Source organism: Grus americana, chromosome 5, assembly GCF_028858705.1.
Source record: "Grus americana isolate bGruAme1 chromosome 5, bGruAme1.mat, whole genome shotgun sequence".
NCBI classification, from domain to species: Eukaryota; Metazoa; Chordata; class Aves; order Gruiformes; family Gruidae; genus Grus; species Grus americana.
Genome location: NC_072856.1, coordinates 1,960,996 through 1,976,025, shown reverse-complemented (window position 1 = coordinate 1,976,025; position 15,030 = coordinate 1,960,996). Strand labels below are relative to the sequence as shown.

Below are 15,030 nucleotides of genomic sequence, written 5' to 3'. Positions count from 1 at the left end.
TGGTCCCCGAACGGACCCCACCTCCGCCCGACCCCCCGCTTCCCTCCCCCCCTCCCTCGAGCGTGCAGGATGGAGCCACCCCGCCGTTCTCCTCCGCCCCACAGTGCTGAGCTGGCTTCCTGCGCCCTTCAACCGCAAGCCGGGAGCCGAGAGCACGCAAGCGACAGGCAGCGCCGGGGCCGCATCCAAACCATGTCCCCGAGCCGCTGAGAGAGGCGGCGGGAGGACGGGACCACCCGACCCCCCCACCCCCTGCTCCCCACCCGCCATGGGGCTGCCCCACAGCCGCTGAGCAGGATGGAGGGGCTCTGCTTGCTCTTGGCGGCTCTCTTCGCCGCGGCGCCCGGACAAGGTACGTCAAGGTCCCCAACTTCTCCTTTCCCGTCCCTCTTTGCGTGCCGGGACCGCAGGACGACGGCTCTGCTGATTTCGGAGCTGGTTACCCCCTGCATCACCGGGCTGGGTCCCGCCGGCGCACACGGACGTTACCGGCGGTGGTTTGGCGCTGAGCGTGGGTGCTGTGCGAGCAGCTCTGCAAAGTCGAGCTTTTCTCCTTCCCGAGGCGCTCGCCATGGCCGGTCCGACCTCCGCCCCTCCTCGACGTGCCTCTCCCTGCCCGCTGGGAGCAAGGGAAGGGGGTCCCTGCTCGGGGGGGCTGCTGACGCTGGGGACCCTACGAGGGCTCTCGGGGCCATCCTGCCCGCCAGCTCCCACCCCCGCGGGGACAGGGCGATGCTCTGCCGGTGTTGGTGGGCACGGGCCAAAAACCCATCCTGCCTGCTTGTGTCACCTGGCATCACCCCGGGATGGTTTTTGGGGATGATGTTACCTGCTCCCCCCCCACCCCGCCGGCCCAGCAGGGTTTAGGGTGGTTTCACACCTGAAATGGCTGCCAGAAGCAACCTCGACGCCTCTGATCGACGGCGGAACGGTCGCCATCACCCTCATTTCCGCTAACGGCTCCTTCCCGCACCTTCGCCGACGTGCTGCCGGCTGCCTGCGCCCTGCCACCGTGCTCGAGGCACCGTGCTCCCCGACACCGGGACCCCCCCCCCACGGAGCGGCCCTTCCCCGACACGTCCCCCTCTCCTTAACTTTTCCTTTCGTATTTTTAACGCTAAGCCAGCACCCGACGCCTAAGGTGATGTTTTCCCGTGAAGCCCACCGGCTCCCCCAGGACACCCACCCAACGCACCCCACCAGCCCCCCCGCCCCCCCCCCCCCAAATAGCTATAGACGCCTCTCGCAGCGATCGATGGGGGCAAAGGCGGGAGCTGGCTCCATCAGCACGGCGGGTTGACGTGGCGATCGCGAAAAAGAGCCCATTTTTGGTCAAAAAGCATTATTGCAATTATCGCGTTATCGCGCCCCGCGCAGTCGGGGTAGAGAGGAAGTCGCGACTTCGGTGGCGGTGATGGCCGACGCACCTCGCCTCGCCCGTGGGGGTGAATTCTTCACCCCGAAGGTGCCAAATGGCGAATTTTTCCGGCGATAACCGTGGGAGCCCGGCGAGCGGCTGCCGACGCGCGTCGAGGCAAAAGGGACCAGAGAGAGGGGATGGGGAGGAGGGGATTGAGCCCCCGTGCCCCAAAACGACGCCGTGTCCTCGGGGCAACCTAAAATGAGAGCAGGCTGGCAGCGGCACCCACTCGCCTGTGGCACCCACTCGGGGTGGGGGGGCGGTGCAGGCAGGTGCGGGCAGCGGGCAGCGGGCAGCAGACCCTCTCCGTTGGCAGGGGCGGCGAGCCGGGATGCGGCAGCGTCGGCAGCAGCCCGGGTACACGACGGCCCCCCACGTTTCGGCTTTCCCACCGGTGAGTCGTGTCCCGGCATCGTCATATTTAGGGCCAGATTCTGCCTCCCCCGCCCTATGAGCAGACCCCACGGCAGGATTTGGCCCCGGGGTAGGTTCTCCCTCCCGGAGGGCTGATGTGAGGACATGGGGATTGAATTTTAGGGGTGCAAGAGAGCTGTGCCAACGTGGCCGGGGCTTGAGGGGGCTCCCTGCCGCTGCCGCCCATTTTGTGGCAGCCCAGGGGTGCCATTTTGGCCACCCTTCCCCAGAGCAGCATCGCTTTTTTGGGGGAGGGAACACTGGGGTGCACATCCCTGCACCCCTCCCCGTCTGCCCCCCACCCTCCCTGCCCTCCCCACGGCTGCGTGCCGGGGTGACGGCAGACCCGCGTCCCTCCGGTTTGCCACCTGGCAGCCGCCGAGCGCCCAGCCGCCGACACGGGGACGGCGAGGAGCCCGTTTCGCCTCCGGCGCCGGTGGCAGCCAGTCCGTCTGCTCCTCGCCGCGTCCCCGCACCTTGCCAGGAGAGCTGGGGCTGAGCCAAAAAAGTGGTGGTGGTGGTGGGGGGGGGCGGTTTTGGCTTGATACCCACTGCCCTCGCTCCTGGCTTTCACCTCGGCGGCTGCCAGCTCTCCGCTGGGCTCCGGGTGCGCGTCCGTCGGGTGGCCACGTCCGTCTGTCCGGCAGCCAGCGGCTCCATCCTCCCGCCACGCCGCTGCCTGCCCTGCTCGGAGGAGTCACCTGGCCCTGGGCAGGGGGACGGGGGCGGGGAACACGGGTGTCCTGGCGGGCTCAGCCCCTCATAGCCCCCTGCCCCTTCCTCCTTGCAGCCCCCGCAGAGCTGATGGCGTCTCCCAGCACCCCGGCGCACAACAGGACTGGAAACGTCTCGGCGGTACCAGGTGAGCGCGGGAGGGGCCAGGGACATCCTCGCACCCGCATTTCGGTGGGGAGGGGGGGACCCTGGGGGGCGACGGCATGCCATCCGTCTGCTGCCGCCACGCGGCACAGCGCCAGGGTCACCCCTCACCGCTTCCCCCCCGCCTCTCGCCCAGGTCCCGGCACGCTGCGGCTGGTCGGCGGCCGGAGCCGGTGCGAGGGCCGGGTGGAGATGGAGCAGGCGGGAGCCTGGGGCACGGTGTGCGACGACGCCTGGGACCTGGCCGACGCCGACGTCGTGTGCCGGCAACTTCGGTGCGGCCGAGCCGTGCGCATCCACGGCGCTGCCGCCTTCGGCCGGGGCAGCGGACCCATCCTCCGAGACGAGGTGGGATGCGAGGGGCACGAGGAACGTCTCTCGGACTGCCCGGCCGCGCCGGAGCACGACTGCAGCCACAAGGAAGATGCCGGCGTGGTGTGCTCAGGTGGGTCCGGCGTGCGCCGGGTCCGGCGGGAGTGAAGCAGGGTTTGGGATCAGGTGGGCAGCGACGTCAGGCAGGGTGCAGGCAGCGCATGCCCAGCTCCGGTCTCTGCCTGCAGAGCACCAGGAGTGGCGGCTCTCCGGGGGTCGGGACGGCTGCGCCGGCCGGGTCGAGGTTTTCTTCCGCGGCACGTGGAGCACGGTGTGCGACAGCACGTGGTACAAGCTGGAGGCGAGCGTGCTGTGCCGCACGCTGGGCTGTGGGGAACCCCTCCGGCAGCTCTCCTTCGGCCACACGCTGCCCGGCAGGATGCTCTACCAGTGCGAGAGCCAGCAGCCCTCGCTGGCCCACTGCCGCTGGACCTACAACAAATCGGCTCCCTGCCACCAGTCCCAGGCAGTCGGTGTGGTCTGCAATGGTACGTGACCCCCCCACACACCACCCCCGGCCTGGCCCCGTGGCTTTGGGGGGCTGACCGCCTGCTTGTGGCCATGGGGGTCCCCTGCAGATGAGCTACAGCCCGGCCCCCCCGCCCCGTCCCTTTCCCCCCCCCCCCCCCCCCGCCAGGCTCCCAGGGCTTGCAGACACCAACCCCGATGGCCACGGTGACACCGAGCAACGTCACGCTCCTGAGCGGTGAGTGTCCTGCAGACCCTCAGCCGTGACCGGGTTGGGGGGGGGCTGCAGGGAGCACCCAACTCGCCCCCCCCCTTACCTGGAGGAAGGACGCGCCAGGTGTCACGAGCTGTGTCTGTTCTCTGTCTCAGCTGACGGGGGCTCCCTGGCTGCGGGGGCGCAGTCCCCTCTGCACGTGTTCCTCTTCGTCCTCTGCCTGGTCCTAGCAGCGCTGCTCCTGCTTACCGTGCTGGCCTTCACCGCCGCCCTGCTGAGGGTGAGGAAGATGAGCGGTAAGGACCCCCCCGCGGGGGCATGGCAGGCTCTGGCCGCGGAGGGGGTGACGCTGCCAGCCCAGCCAGGGTCACCCCGCTCCCGGGGGTCGGCTCAGCTGCGGGAGTGGGATCGGCTGCACTGTGGAGCCGCTGAGCGGGCGCACCCCCCCTTTGTCCCTGCAGCCCACGCCGTGTCCTCCCTCGGGTTAGCCGCTCCGGTCCTGGTGACCCACAGCGCCCAGAGCCCCGACGTGCCCACCGGGATCTCCAACGACTACAGGGATATGCCCCCCAGCCTTCCCAAAGGACCAGGTAAGTCCGGCAGGTCACCGGCCCACCCCGGGGGCTGCGGGGCAGGATGTCCCGGCTGACGACGGCTGCCCCGTCCCCATCTTGCTCCCCAGACCCGCCGGTCACAGCCCGTCCCCCTGCCAAGGACTCCGACTCCGACTCCGACTACGAACACTACGACTTCAGCAGCAAGCCGCCCGTGGCCCTCTCCACCTTCTACAGTGAGCGTCCCACCCTGCCCCGGGACCCCCAACATCCTGCCCCGGGGTGCCCCGGGGTGCCCCCGCTGATGCCCCCCCCCTCCCTGCAGACTCGCTGCGCCGGCAGCCCGAGGAGCAGCTGGTCCCGCTGATGCCCAGCCAGGACGGGATGGAGCCGTTCCCTGCGGAGGGTACGACGTGAGGGGTGCCCGTCCCTCTGTCCTGCGGCACCGGCTGTCTGCCTGTCCCTCTGCCCGTGGGTGGGCGAGCGGCCATCCTGCCCCCCCCCGGGGCTGACCTGAGCCCTGTGCCCCGCAGTGCCGGCCAGGCTGGGTCCCCCGTCCCGCAGCAGGGCGAGCAGTTCCTGCACCTCCTCTTCCTCTGCCACCGAGCCCTATTGCAACGGCAGCGTGGACCCTCCGCACACCTGGGTCTGCCCACCGCCCCCCACCGATGGCACCCACCAGCACGCAGCACCCATCACCCACGGCTACACCGACTACCCCGGCACGGGTGGGCACCGCTGTGTGGTCCCAGGGACCAGAGCAGGGATGGGGACAGCCCTGGGGAGGGGAGCAGGGATGTAGAGACCCCAGGGATGGGAGTAGGGATGGGGACAGCCCTGGGGACAGGAATGGGGGGACCCCAGGGATGGGGACAGCCCCAGGGATGGGAATGGGGGGATCCCAGGGATGGGAGCAGGGATGGGGACAGCCCCGGGGACAGGAATGGGGGCGGAGGACCCCAAGGGATGGAAGGTGCCGGTAAGACACCCTGTTTCCCCCCAGCTCCCCCAGCAATGCCCTGCGTGCCCGTCCCAGCGCTCTCCCACCCCTGCGTACCTGTGTCTCCAGCAGACCCCGATCCCGCCGACAGCTCCAGCACCTCCTCGGGGGAGTGGTACGAGAACGTGCAGGGCATGGAGCCGCCCAGGGACCCGTCCCCGCACCCCGGTGAGGACCCCGCGCTGGCAGGGCAGGAGCAGGGTGGCACGGGGGGGGGTGTGTGCGGGGCTCCTCTGCCCGCTGCATCCTTCTCCTCCTGCTCCCTGCCCATCTGCCTGACGGTCTCTCTCCCTCGCAGGCTGGCCGGCTCCATCCTGTCCCCCAGGGGGACACGCACAGGACCCCACCTCCTCTGAGGGCAGCGACTACGATGACATCCAGGGCTCTGCCTACTGAGGCTGCCCGACCGCCACGGACAGAGGGGCATAGCAGGGGGGGACACGGCACCACGCGCGGCTGAGGACTCGCCATCCCGCTGCCGACGTCTCTTCTGGACTTCTCTGGCCGAGTCCTCCGTGCCGGGGCATGAGCACCGGTCCCGTCGGCAGCCGGGGGATGCTGTACGAGCTGCATGCTGAGCTGCATGCTGCCATTAAAAGCTTTTCCCAGCGGGTCGCCGTGTCCCTCGGCCATAGGGGTGGCTGGTCACCAGCCCCGCGGCGAGGTTGGGTCGCCAAGGGCTCCCTCCCGGTCGCCCGTGGGATAGCAAGGGATAGGTGACCCAAAGATGTCCCTTCCTGCCAGCACCGGGCGGGCGATGGCCAGCAGTCCCCAGGGAGGCGTGTGGTGGGGATGTGGGGCGGTGGTGGCCCACAGCCGTCCCCGACGCTCTGTGCCAATACAGCGATGGATACAGAGCCCCCCCACCCCGAGCTTCCCTGCACCCCACCATGCCACAGTCCTCCCCATCCCGGGGACACACTGGCCACCGTGCCCATGAAGCCTGGCTGGGGAGCTCGAGGGGTGCTGGCAGGGAAGGCACCGGGGTCCCATCCCAAGCACACCGCACGGTGCTGTATGGCGGTGCGGGGGGGGTCCCGGACCCTTCTCACCCCGGCCTGGGGCTGTGGGACAGACACCGATCCCTGAGGGGGGACGCAGCCCAGGGCAGGACCGTCCCCCTCGTGCAGAGCTCGGGGAGGGGGTACGGCCCCCGAGGGAGGAATACCCCCCTCCAGCATCCCCCGTGCCGGGGTGAAAGCCAGCATGGTGCCCGAGGGAAGCAGCGTCACCCTGCACCGGGCACAGCCTGGGGACAGGGACACTGGTGGGCTCACCCCTGGGGCTGGGACCCCCCCCCCCATCCCCCTGCCCTGGGGGGCTTCCCCGCAACCCGCGTGGCTCTTTCTACCGGCCAGCCAAACTCCGCGGCGCGTCTCCCACCCCGGCACCCACCCGTGGGTTTCCATCTCCCCGGGGTGTGCCGAGGTGGAGCCTCGGCGGAGGTTGGGGTTCAGACCCACCCCCGTGGAAAATTTGCCCCCTGCCACATCCTTCAGCTGTTTACCGAGGCGAGAGGCTCCGGCGCCCCGAACAAAGGGGCCACGCCGCAACAACGGAGGAAGCACCAAAATAGCAACAAAGCCCCAGACAAAGGGGAGAGGAGCGAGGCGAGAGCAAGGAACCGGCTGCTGCGAGCAGAGCGGGGACAGGAGCGGGCACGGGGATGGGCACGGGGGGTACCCCCAGCCGCCCTCCCGGCTCCCCGTGCCGGCGAGGCTGGGGAGGAGGTGATGGCAATGGCGGCCGCGGGGACCGCTTGGACCGTGGCACAGCCGGGCAGCGACCCGGGGGATGCCGATGCCCTGGGGGTACCGATGCCCTGGGGGTACCGATGCCCTCGGTGGGGGGGGGGATATAACCTGGTTCCCGTTGGGACATGGGGCGAAGGGCATCGTGTCATGTCCAGCCGCAAGACAGGTACATCGGTGCCAACCGTTTATTGGAGCTGCTGCTCCCGCACGGGGTGACAGGCGCTGGGAAATGCCACTTCCAGCATCGTTAGGATAACAGCGGCGCGCTGACAGCTGACAAGCCCATTCCTGCTCGCACCAAAGGCAGCTCCTGCCTCTTAAAAGGCTTCTCACGGGCAGGCAGCACGGCAGCACGTCCCAGCGCTCCCCCCCCACCCCAACCCCTCCGGAAAGATATGATAATCATCCTTATCTGTCACAGCACGCAGACGATGCTGAGCTGGCTCGCATCGCTGGCAGCAAGCAGGGATGCTCTAACCGAGCCACGGCACAAATCCTGCCGGCGGCATCTCAGGGCCTCCAGAGCCAGCCGCGGCTCGGAGGGGAGGTCCGGATCCCGGGCACCCCACGTCCATGGGGGTCAGGCACCCTTGGATAATGGGGAGGGGGGGAGGTGGACCTTTCCCTGGGATGTTTGAGGTCAATCACTGATCTCAGGTCGATTTGGGGTGCAAGGGGCTCAGCTCCTGCCCGTAGCTCCCCCGGGGCTGGCCCCGGTGCGGCCCCAGCTGAGTCCCATGGGAAGGGGGGGACTTGGATCCAAAAGCCGTACCAGCCCAGAGCCCGTGGGTGCGTGGGGGGCAGCACCAGGACCTCCAGCACCCCAGGAGGGGGTGGGAACAAGCGGAGGCTGCGGGGAGCAACCCACAGCCCCACGCTGCGGGGGCTCAGCGCTGCCCAGTGCAGGCAGGGGCAGGCAGCGGCCCCGTTCTGCCTGACCGAGGGGATGCGGAGGCTGCAAGAAGCCGAAGGAGCTGGGAGGGGATTGCCGAGCTGGGTTACCTCCGAGGATGCCAGGGCCTGGCTGGAGACGGTGGGGTCACGCTGCCGGCATCACCTGGCATCTCTGCCTGACCTCCCCGAGCATCTCTGCCCGACCCTGCCTGCGCCCGGCAGCCCGCAGCCACCCGCCACCCACCGCACCCAGCGAGCTTCCTCTTGAGTCATGGAAAATCTTCAACCCGGAGAGAGTTTTGGGGCAGGAAACTCCCAGGGGAGCTGAACCTCTGCTCTGGGGTTGGGGACCAGAGCATCCCATGGCTCCGGGCGGCAGCCCAGGGTGGTGGCAGCGGGAGGGGACGGGGGGGGTCTCCCAAACATCACAGAGCTGCCCAGGAAGCTCAGTCCCCCCAGCAGCACTCCCCAGGCACCAGCCAGGCGCTCTCCTTTCAGCAGAAACACCACCGGCTCAATGGAAAACATCTGCCTTCATTAGCATGCATGACCTGGATTTGGAGGAATTAATTAGGGCACGATCAATTAACGCCTCTCCTCTCCCCGGTCCATCGCCGCCTGTGCCCCACGTGCCCTTGCAGGGCTACACGGCGTCCCTGGGGTGCCAGCGACTGGCGAGAAGCAGGGACACGTCTGGATGAAACCTCCCCAATCCCCATCCCGCGGGGCCATCGCGGCGCTTCGGGTGCTGCCGTGGCCTGCGGGGCACGTGGCGGCTTGGCATGGCACGACGTGGCACGGCACGGCACGGCACGGCGGGCATCAGCTCCTTGGAGGAGCCGGACGGTGCGGGCAGCACCCGGCACGACACGTTTCCTGTCCCTCTGCAGCGATGCCGCTCGCCTCGACCGGTGACCGCAGGCGGCAGTGAGGGTAGTGGTGCACCCGGGGCGATGCCGGAGCGAGGCGGGAAGCGGCTGCGGGCATGTGGAAGCTATTTTTGGCAGGGACCGACGTTACGTGAGAGCGGCCGCAGGTCTCTCCGCAGCACCGAGGGTGGGATCTGGCCCTCGTGGGAGCTTGGGCTGTTGGGTTTGGTGGCCGTCACCGCTTTTCCCTGCTGCGATCCAGCGTGCCGGCTCCCAAAACCAGCAGAGAGCTGCCACCGGGGCTGAGGTTTCCCCCCGGTGGACGCTGCTGGGTCCAGCCACCCAGGAACCCCCCCCGTGCCCCCCAGCTCGTGTCCCCCAGCTCTCCTTTGGGTGCCATCTTCGGCACCCCGGGCTCTGACCCGGCCACTGGCAGGTTTGTGGGGACGCAAGGGAGAGCTGGGGGTCCGCCCCCCGGTACTGGGTATGTTCACCATCCCTCTGGGCTCACACCCTCTGCGGGGATGGGGGGGCTGCTGGGGGTACCCCGGGATGGGGAGGCGATGGGGGCCGAGCCCCCTGGGTTTCTCTCCCCATTGCTCTTGCTCTCGTGCTCAGCGGGACCTGGGGAGGCAGCTGCCACGCTGAGACTTCAAACGAGCGCAGACGTGACGCAGAAAAACCACAGAGGGAGGAAAAACAGCCTGTTCCTGCCTGTCCCCCCTCGCCTGCCTTCCCCGGGCCGGGTGGCAGAGGTGGCGGTGTCCCCGGCAGCCTCCTGCTCAGCCGCCAGCGCCGGGGCGGAAGAGGCGGCCGGCCGTGCCGATGGCAGCGTGGCAGCCTGTCCTGTACCTGCTGCTCTGGCTGGGGACGTGGGGTGAGTACGGCGGGGGGCTCAGCCCGGCGGGGGGGGTGCTGGGGCCGTGGCTGCTTTACCCGGGGGGCACCTGCCGTGCCGGCGGCTCCGGTGCCGGGGGAGCCCGGGGGGGACCCAGCTCGCCACAGCCTGGGGATCCCTAAAATCCCAAGGTGAAAACCCCCCGGTTTTCCTGCTGCCAGGCAGCTGGGCATGTTTTGGGGGGGCTCAGCCCCGTGCCCTTGGCCATGGGCTCGGCAGGGTCCCACGTGCCCACCCTGGGCGAGCCCCAAGCACGGGGGCTCAGGCCAGGCAGGGGGAGAGGGGCCGGTGACCAGCGACAAGGCTGCCGAGACCACACCGAACGCGGGCAACAAGGGGAGCGTGGGCACGCCCCGGCCGGAGCCACGCTCATCCGGTCGCCCCAACTCTGGGGGTGCCCAGGATGCTGGTCACACCCCGGCGGTGAGCCTACGGGTTTTGGGGGGCAGCCAGCCAGCTGCCCCTCCTCATTCCCTGCCAGCTCCCGCCGTCCCCAGCCGCCCCTTCGTCCACATGGCACAGCGGGCAGCCGCTCGGCACCGCCGCGGTGATGGTGGCACCATCCGCCGCTGCTTGGCCGCACCTTCCCACCGGTGACGATGCTAGCTAGTTAGCGGTAACGAGCGGGTAGCCTCGTCTGTCTTTTTTCAGCCATAATTCCCCACCCGCAGACGGACGGGCAGCCTGGCAGGCAGCGCTATGGCCGGTTGCATGGGGCCAGCCGGGGGGGGTCTGTCCCCACCGCTGAGTTTTGGGGACAGAAGTGTCCCCCCAGCATCACAGCCGGGTCGGTGCAGAATGTGGCACGACCAGGGAGCTCCTGGTCGCCATCGCCGGCTCCCTTCCACCGGCAGCATCTTTACCCTGACGAAAGGCTGACCTGGGCCCCCAAAATCGTCTTTCTCCCCCAAAATAACCGGCGACAGGCCAAGAGCCGGGAGCCGCTGCCGCAGGCTGGGGGGGTCCTGCCTCCCCCGGGGCGAGGAGCAGGACTGATGCCCCGTCCCCCCTCTCTCTTGCAGCCTTCCCCGGCCACGGAAGAGCCGCCCCGAGCCCTGGAGGTGAGCGTGCGTGGGGGCAGCGTCTCGGGGACCGCGCCGCAGCTTCGTTAGCAGCTCCTTGGCTGCGGCTTCGTTAGCGCGGCGGCTGCCGGAGCTGCCTCGGCCGGGAAGGCGGCTCTGCTGCATCGCGGGCTCCGTGCAGCCGGGTGTCCCAGCTCAGCCCCGCAAGCCTCCCGCCTGCCCGTGCAGCCCCCCAACACCCCGTTTCCTTCCTGCCCCGGCTGCCATCGTGGGGCACGCCGGTGCCGAGCGGCGTGCCGGGCTGCGGAGACGAGCCGGCAAGGGCTTTTCCAGCCCTGGGTGGAAAAACACGCCGCGAAGGGAAGGAAAGCCCCTAACGCCCGTGCTTTCCCCACAGAGCCCAGCCTGCAGCTCACCGGCAGCGGCTGCCGCTGCGCCGGGATACTGGAGGTGAAGTGGGAGGGCAAGTGGACCCGCGTGTGCCGGGACAGCGTGACCGAGTCCGGCGTGGATGGCATCTGCCAGCGCTTGGGCTGCGGCCCCCGCATCGTCCTCACCGGCGGGAAGGAGCCGCACGTGTCGACGCTGCGGTGCCTGGGGCCGGCGGCCACCGCGGTGGGGTGCGGCCGGGTGCTGGCAAACTGCACGGAGCACGCCGTCCTCACCTGCAGTGGTGAGCCTGGACCCCCACCCTGTCGTCCCCCCCCCGCCCCGTCCCCGGGGACCACCCGCCCCGACCCGGCCCCTCTCTTCTCATTTCAGAGCCAGTGGAAACCACCCCCGAGCCCCCGCCAGCACCCCCAACCACCACCACGGAGCCCCCCGGTAAGACCTCCATCCCTGCCCGGCCTCGGGCATGGCGGAGGGGAGCGGAGAGGCAACGGTCAAACCGGGGGTGGGGGGGGGCACACACGGCAAAGCAAACTTGCCCCCCGCCTTACGAGATAGCCACAGCTCATTAATAATGTTCGCAGCATCGACGGGGCAATTAAGCTTCAGATGTGGCGGGCTCGGGGACTTTCTGCTCAATAACGGAAAGAAACGTCACCCCGGTCTGTAACGAGATGCTTTTTCGCCCATCCCTCACCAGGACCCCCCAGGCTGCGGCTGGTGGACGGGGACTTTGTCTGCTCGGGCTTCGTGGAGCTGCACAGGCAGGGGCTGTGGGGGGCCGTGGCGGACAGCCTGGACATCTCACCGGGGCTGACCACCCGCATCTGCCAGGCTCTCGACTGCGGCTCCGCCATCGCCGACCACGGCCACGCCAAGCCGGAGCGGGAAAGCCACTTGCCGGTGCGGTGGGAGGTGGTGAAGCCCTGCGAGAGCCATCTGCTCCTCGACTGCTTCAACAAGACCCGCGCCTGGCAGGGGAAAGCGCCTGCCTTCATCATCTGCTCCGGTGAGAGCTTGCCCCGGCACGGCCCCTCTCCTTCCCCAGCTCCCCCCCGCTTGCCCCAGCCCCGGCTGGGTTTTCTCGGGGGCCACAGGCTGCTTTCCTCCGTGCGGAGGTGGGAGAGCCCCCCGGGGAAGGGGGGGGGGGGGCTGGATGCCCCGCTGCAGGCTGGCCGGGCGCCCCGCTGCAGGCTGGCCGGGCGGCTGAAGGCAACAAGCCCCGTCCCCGGCCGCCCCACGCACCCCATCCACCCACTCCCACTCTTCCTCTCCTGCGTGCGAAGGCAAAACAGGAAATCTCCCCGGTGCGCTCGGTTCCTGGCAGCGGCACCCCCAGCCCCGAGCTCTCAATGCAGCAGCGCTGCAAGTAGGAAAAGCCGGGGAGCGAGCGCGGCGCACAGCAAGCGCCAAGTTAGCACCCCGAAACCCGGCACAGCCGTGTGGGGCATCCCGGTGAAGGCCAGCACCCTGCTCGTCCACGCTTCCCGGGCGCTCGCCGTGAGCATCTCCCTGCCGCGAGCATCTCCCTGCGGAGCAGCTTGGTGCCGGCACCGCGGCATGGAGAGCCAAGTCGCGGGGCGAGGAGGCGGCTTGCTCCGGATCCTGCCATCTGCCCGGGCTTGGATGCTCGCCTGCGGGATTTGGGGGTTGAAGGGGCTGCACGGCAGCAGCTGGCAGAGCGGCCTTCCCCGCCGCGTTTCCCACGGGGACGGCTCAAAGCTCCTCAACGCGTGGCCCTGGTGCGGCTGAAGCCGCGCTGCCGTGAGCATCCCGGTGCCACGAGCAGGTCCTGGGGGAAGGAGGACGGCGCGCCGAGCCCCGTCAGCCACCTGCGATGTCTCCCCGTGGGTCTGACCCCTCTCTGCCTCTCTCCCCCAGGCTCCCAGCCCCAGGCCCTGCGGAGGTTGGCGGCCGGCCCCACGCCTTGCGAAGGGGACGTCGAGGTCTTTCACGAGGGCCAGTGGTGGGTGCTGTGCGACAGCTGGGTGCACCGAACCAAGTGGGGCGGGCAGCTATGCCAGGAGCTGCGGTGTGGGAACCTCTCCTCCAGCGCCGAGATCCGGGACCCCCGCTCGATGGGTGTCACCTGCAGGGCCCCCACCCTGCACCTCTGCTCCGCCAGCCTCGAGGCTCCCCGGACCTGCTCCCGGACCAGAGTCGTGTGTAAGCCGCCGCGCCGGGCTCGATCCCCGGGGAACCGTGGGGTACGAGCAGCGCTCCCAGTGCCAGGCGGCCCCGGCTGATCGCGGGAGCTGGGATTTCCACGCGTGAACGCCTGGGGAACGGGCAGAGGGTGCGAGTTTGGGGTAGGGGATGGGGAAAGCCTTGCCGGGGCTCCTCGAGCCGGGTGCTCAAGCTCCTGGTGTCAGCCTCCGCCTGGGCACAAGGGTCTCATCCGGTGACACCCGTCCTTCTCCCCAGGTCAGGACTCGAAGCCGCAGCCCACCAGCACGGCGCCTGGCACCATCGTGAGCATCTGCCTGGCCCTGCTTCTCTTCGGCATCCTTCTGCTCATCTGCGGCCCCCCTGCCTACAGGAGGCTGATGAAGAGAAGTAGGTGACGAGCTCTGCAGCCTCCCCTCCTCCTCCTCCTCTTCCTCCTCTGCCATCACCACGTGGCAGTTCAGGGCTGCCAGCTCCGTGCATCCATCCCCGCCGCTTCCCCCCAGCTCCTCGGGGGAGATGCAGATCCCCCCTGCCCCACCGTCCCCGAGCCTGCCCCACGCGGGGTGGGCACAGAGAGGGGGTGGCGAGGGGGGAGCGGGGTGCGCTGTGCGGGCTGCGGGGGGGGGGATTAGGCACCGAGGGGACACAAAAGAGCAGGCGGAGGGTCTCAGGGGACGGCGGGGGGATTACCGGGCAGGGGAGATTATTTGGGATGGCATATGGGGCCAGCGGGGGGGAGGCAGGCGGAGGGAGCGATGTTTGGGGCAGGGGCGTCAGGCAGGTCCTCGGAGAGATCCCCCTCCCACCGCCCGCCTCTGCCTTCCAGTCTCCAAGAAGAAGCAGCGCCAGTGGATCGGCCCCACGGGACTCAACCAGACGGGTGAGGAGCAGCGCGGCGGTGACACCCCCCCCTCCCTCCCCGTGGGGCTGGGTTTGGGGCTGGCTCGGGGGCCACTCGCCCCCAGACCGCAGCAGGGGCCGGCGGGTGGAGGTGCGAGCGGGCTCGTACCCAGCCCCGGCTCTCGCTTCCTGCCACCGCGTTGACTCATCGGCACGATATTAACTCAGCCGGGAGCACCGAACCCCGGCTCACGGCACAGGAGCGGGTCCCGATTTTACTCAGCCCCGTTCCACTCCGGGGCGGCGGGGTGGGTGCGTCGCCTCGAACCTGCTGCCGTACCCCCCGTCGCCCCCCGATCCTGACTCCTCTCCCACCACCTCTTTCCAGTTTCCTTCCACCGCAACAGCACCGTCACCCCGAGGCCGCGGGCGGAGGGGCACCGGGTGCAGGCTGGGGACAACGACTACGCTCAGCCCCCCCAGAAGAGCTCCTACCTCTCGCCTTACCCAGGTAAGCGCAGGAGGACGCCGGGGACGGCTCCTCCGTTCTCCCTTCCCGCACGCGCCGGTGGGGACGAACCACCCGGGGCAAAAGCGTCGCGGCAAGACTTTTGCCGACGCCGGGCGAGGGGCTGCGCCGGGACGTACCCCCAGCCGCCGTAATGAGCCACATCCATTCCCCTGCAGCCCTGGAAGGCGCGAGCAGAGCTTCCAACCCTCCGGACAACTCCTCCGACAGCGACTACGACCTGCACTCTGCCCGCAGAGTGTGACCCCCTCCCTCGGGCTGCCCTGGGCCCCAGAAGAGCCATCCCCCCCCCCCCCCCCCACCACCCAGCGCGGTCACGCACGCGACAGCAAAGCTGTACAACT

At 69.4% G+C, this 15,030-nt stretch overlaps 2 protein-coding genes across 10 annotated transcripts; both read left to right on the top strand.

The window, feature by feature from the left end:
* The first annotated feature begins 117 nt into the window (after positions 1–117).
* On the top strand, positions 118–5,933 carry CD6 (CD6 molecule). Of its 7 annotated transcripts, none has more exons than XM_054828167.1 (13): positions 118–352; positions 1,737–1,814; positions 2,625–2,696; positions 2,850–3,158; positions 3,274–3,573; positions 3,723–3,791; positions 3,923–4,063; positions 4,229–4,357; positions 4,450–4,557; positions 4,647–4,727; positions 4,855–5,049; positions 5,391–5,489; positions 5,620–5,933. In XM_054828167.1, exons 1-13 carry the CDS (start codon positions 298–300, stop codon positions 5,715–5,717), a joined length of 1,734 nt encoding a protein of 577 aa, XP_054684142.1. In that variant the 5' UTR covers positions 118–297; the 3' UTR covers positions 5,718–5,933. The 7 variants fall into 7 exon arrangements, with proteins under 7 accessions (XP_054684142.1, XP_054684139.1, XP_054684143.1 ...); XM_054828164.1 differs by having other exon boundaries at positions 5,325–5,489; XM_054828168.1 differs by lacking the exon at positions 1,737–1,814 and having other exon boundaries at positions 5,325–5,489.
* Positions 5,934–9,262: 3,329 nt separating this feature from the next.
* Positions 9,263–14,972, top strand: CD5 (CD5 molecule). 3 transcript variants are annotated; one of them, XM_054828177.1, is made up of 10 exons: positions 9,263–9,715; positions 10,759–10,797; positions 11,156–11,431; positions 11,521–11,583; positions 11,849–12,157; positions 13,030–13,314; positions 13,573–13,704; positions 14,144–14,197; positions 14,546–14,668; positions 14,845–14,972. In XM_054828177.1, exons 1-10 carry the CDS (start codon positions 9,664–9,666, stop codon positions 14,928–14,930), a joined length of 1,419 nt encoding a protein of 472 aa, XP_054684152.1. In that variant the 5' UTR covers positions 9,263–9,663; the 3' UTR covers positions 14,931–14,972. The 3 variants fall into 3 exon arrangements, with proteins under 3 accessions (XP_054684152.1, XP_054684150.1, XP_054684151.1); XM_054828175.1 differs by having other exon boundaries at positions 14,546–14,915; XM_054828176.1 differs by lacking the exon at positions 10,759–10,797 and having other exon boundaries at positions 14,546–14,915.
* Positions 14,973–15,030: the final 58 nt, after the last annotated feature.

Excerpts from the sequence above, each read along its gene's own strand:
- CD6 (XM_054828161.1), top strand. The coding sequence starts at position 1,622 with ATGAGAGCAGGCTGGCAGCGGCACCCACTCGCCTGTGGCACCCACTCG. Across the intron at positions 1,815-2,624 it reads ACGTTTCGGCTTTCCCACCG|CCCCCGCAGAGCTGATGGCG; the intron begins GTGAGTCGTGTC and ends TCCTCCTTGCAG. Across the intron at positions 4,728-4,854 it reads GGAGCCGTTCCCTGCGGAGG|TGCCGGCCAGGCTGGGTCCC; the intron begins GTACGACGTGAG and ends TGTGCCCCGCAG.
- CD5 (XM_054828175.1), top strand. The coding sequence starts at position 9,664 with ATGGCAGCGTGGCAGCCTGTCCTGTACCTGCTGCTCTGGCTGGGGACG. Across the intron at positions 9,716-10,758 it reads GCTCTGGCTGGGGACGTGGG|CCTTCCCCGGCCACGGAAGA; the intron begins GTGAGTACGGCG and ends TCTCTCTTGCAG. Across the intron at positions 14,198-14,545 it reads CACGGGACTCAACCAGACGG|TTTCCTTCCACCGCAACAGC; the intron begins GTGAGGAGCAGC and ends ACCTCTTTCCAG.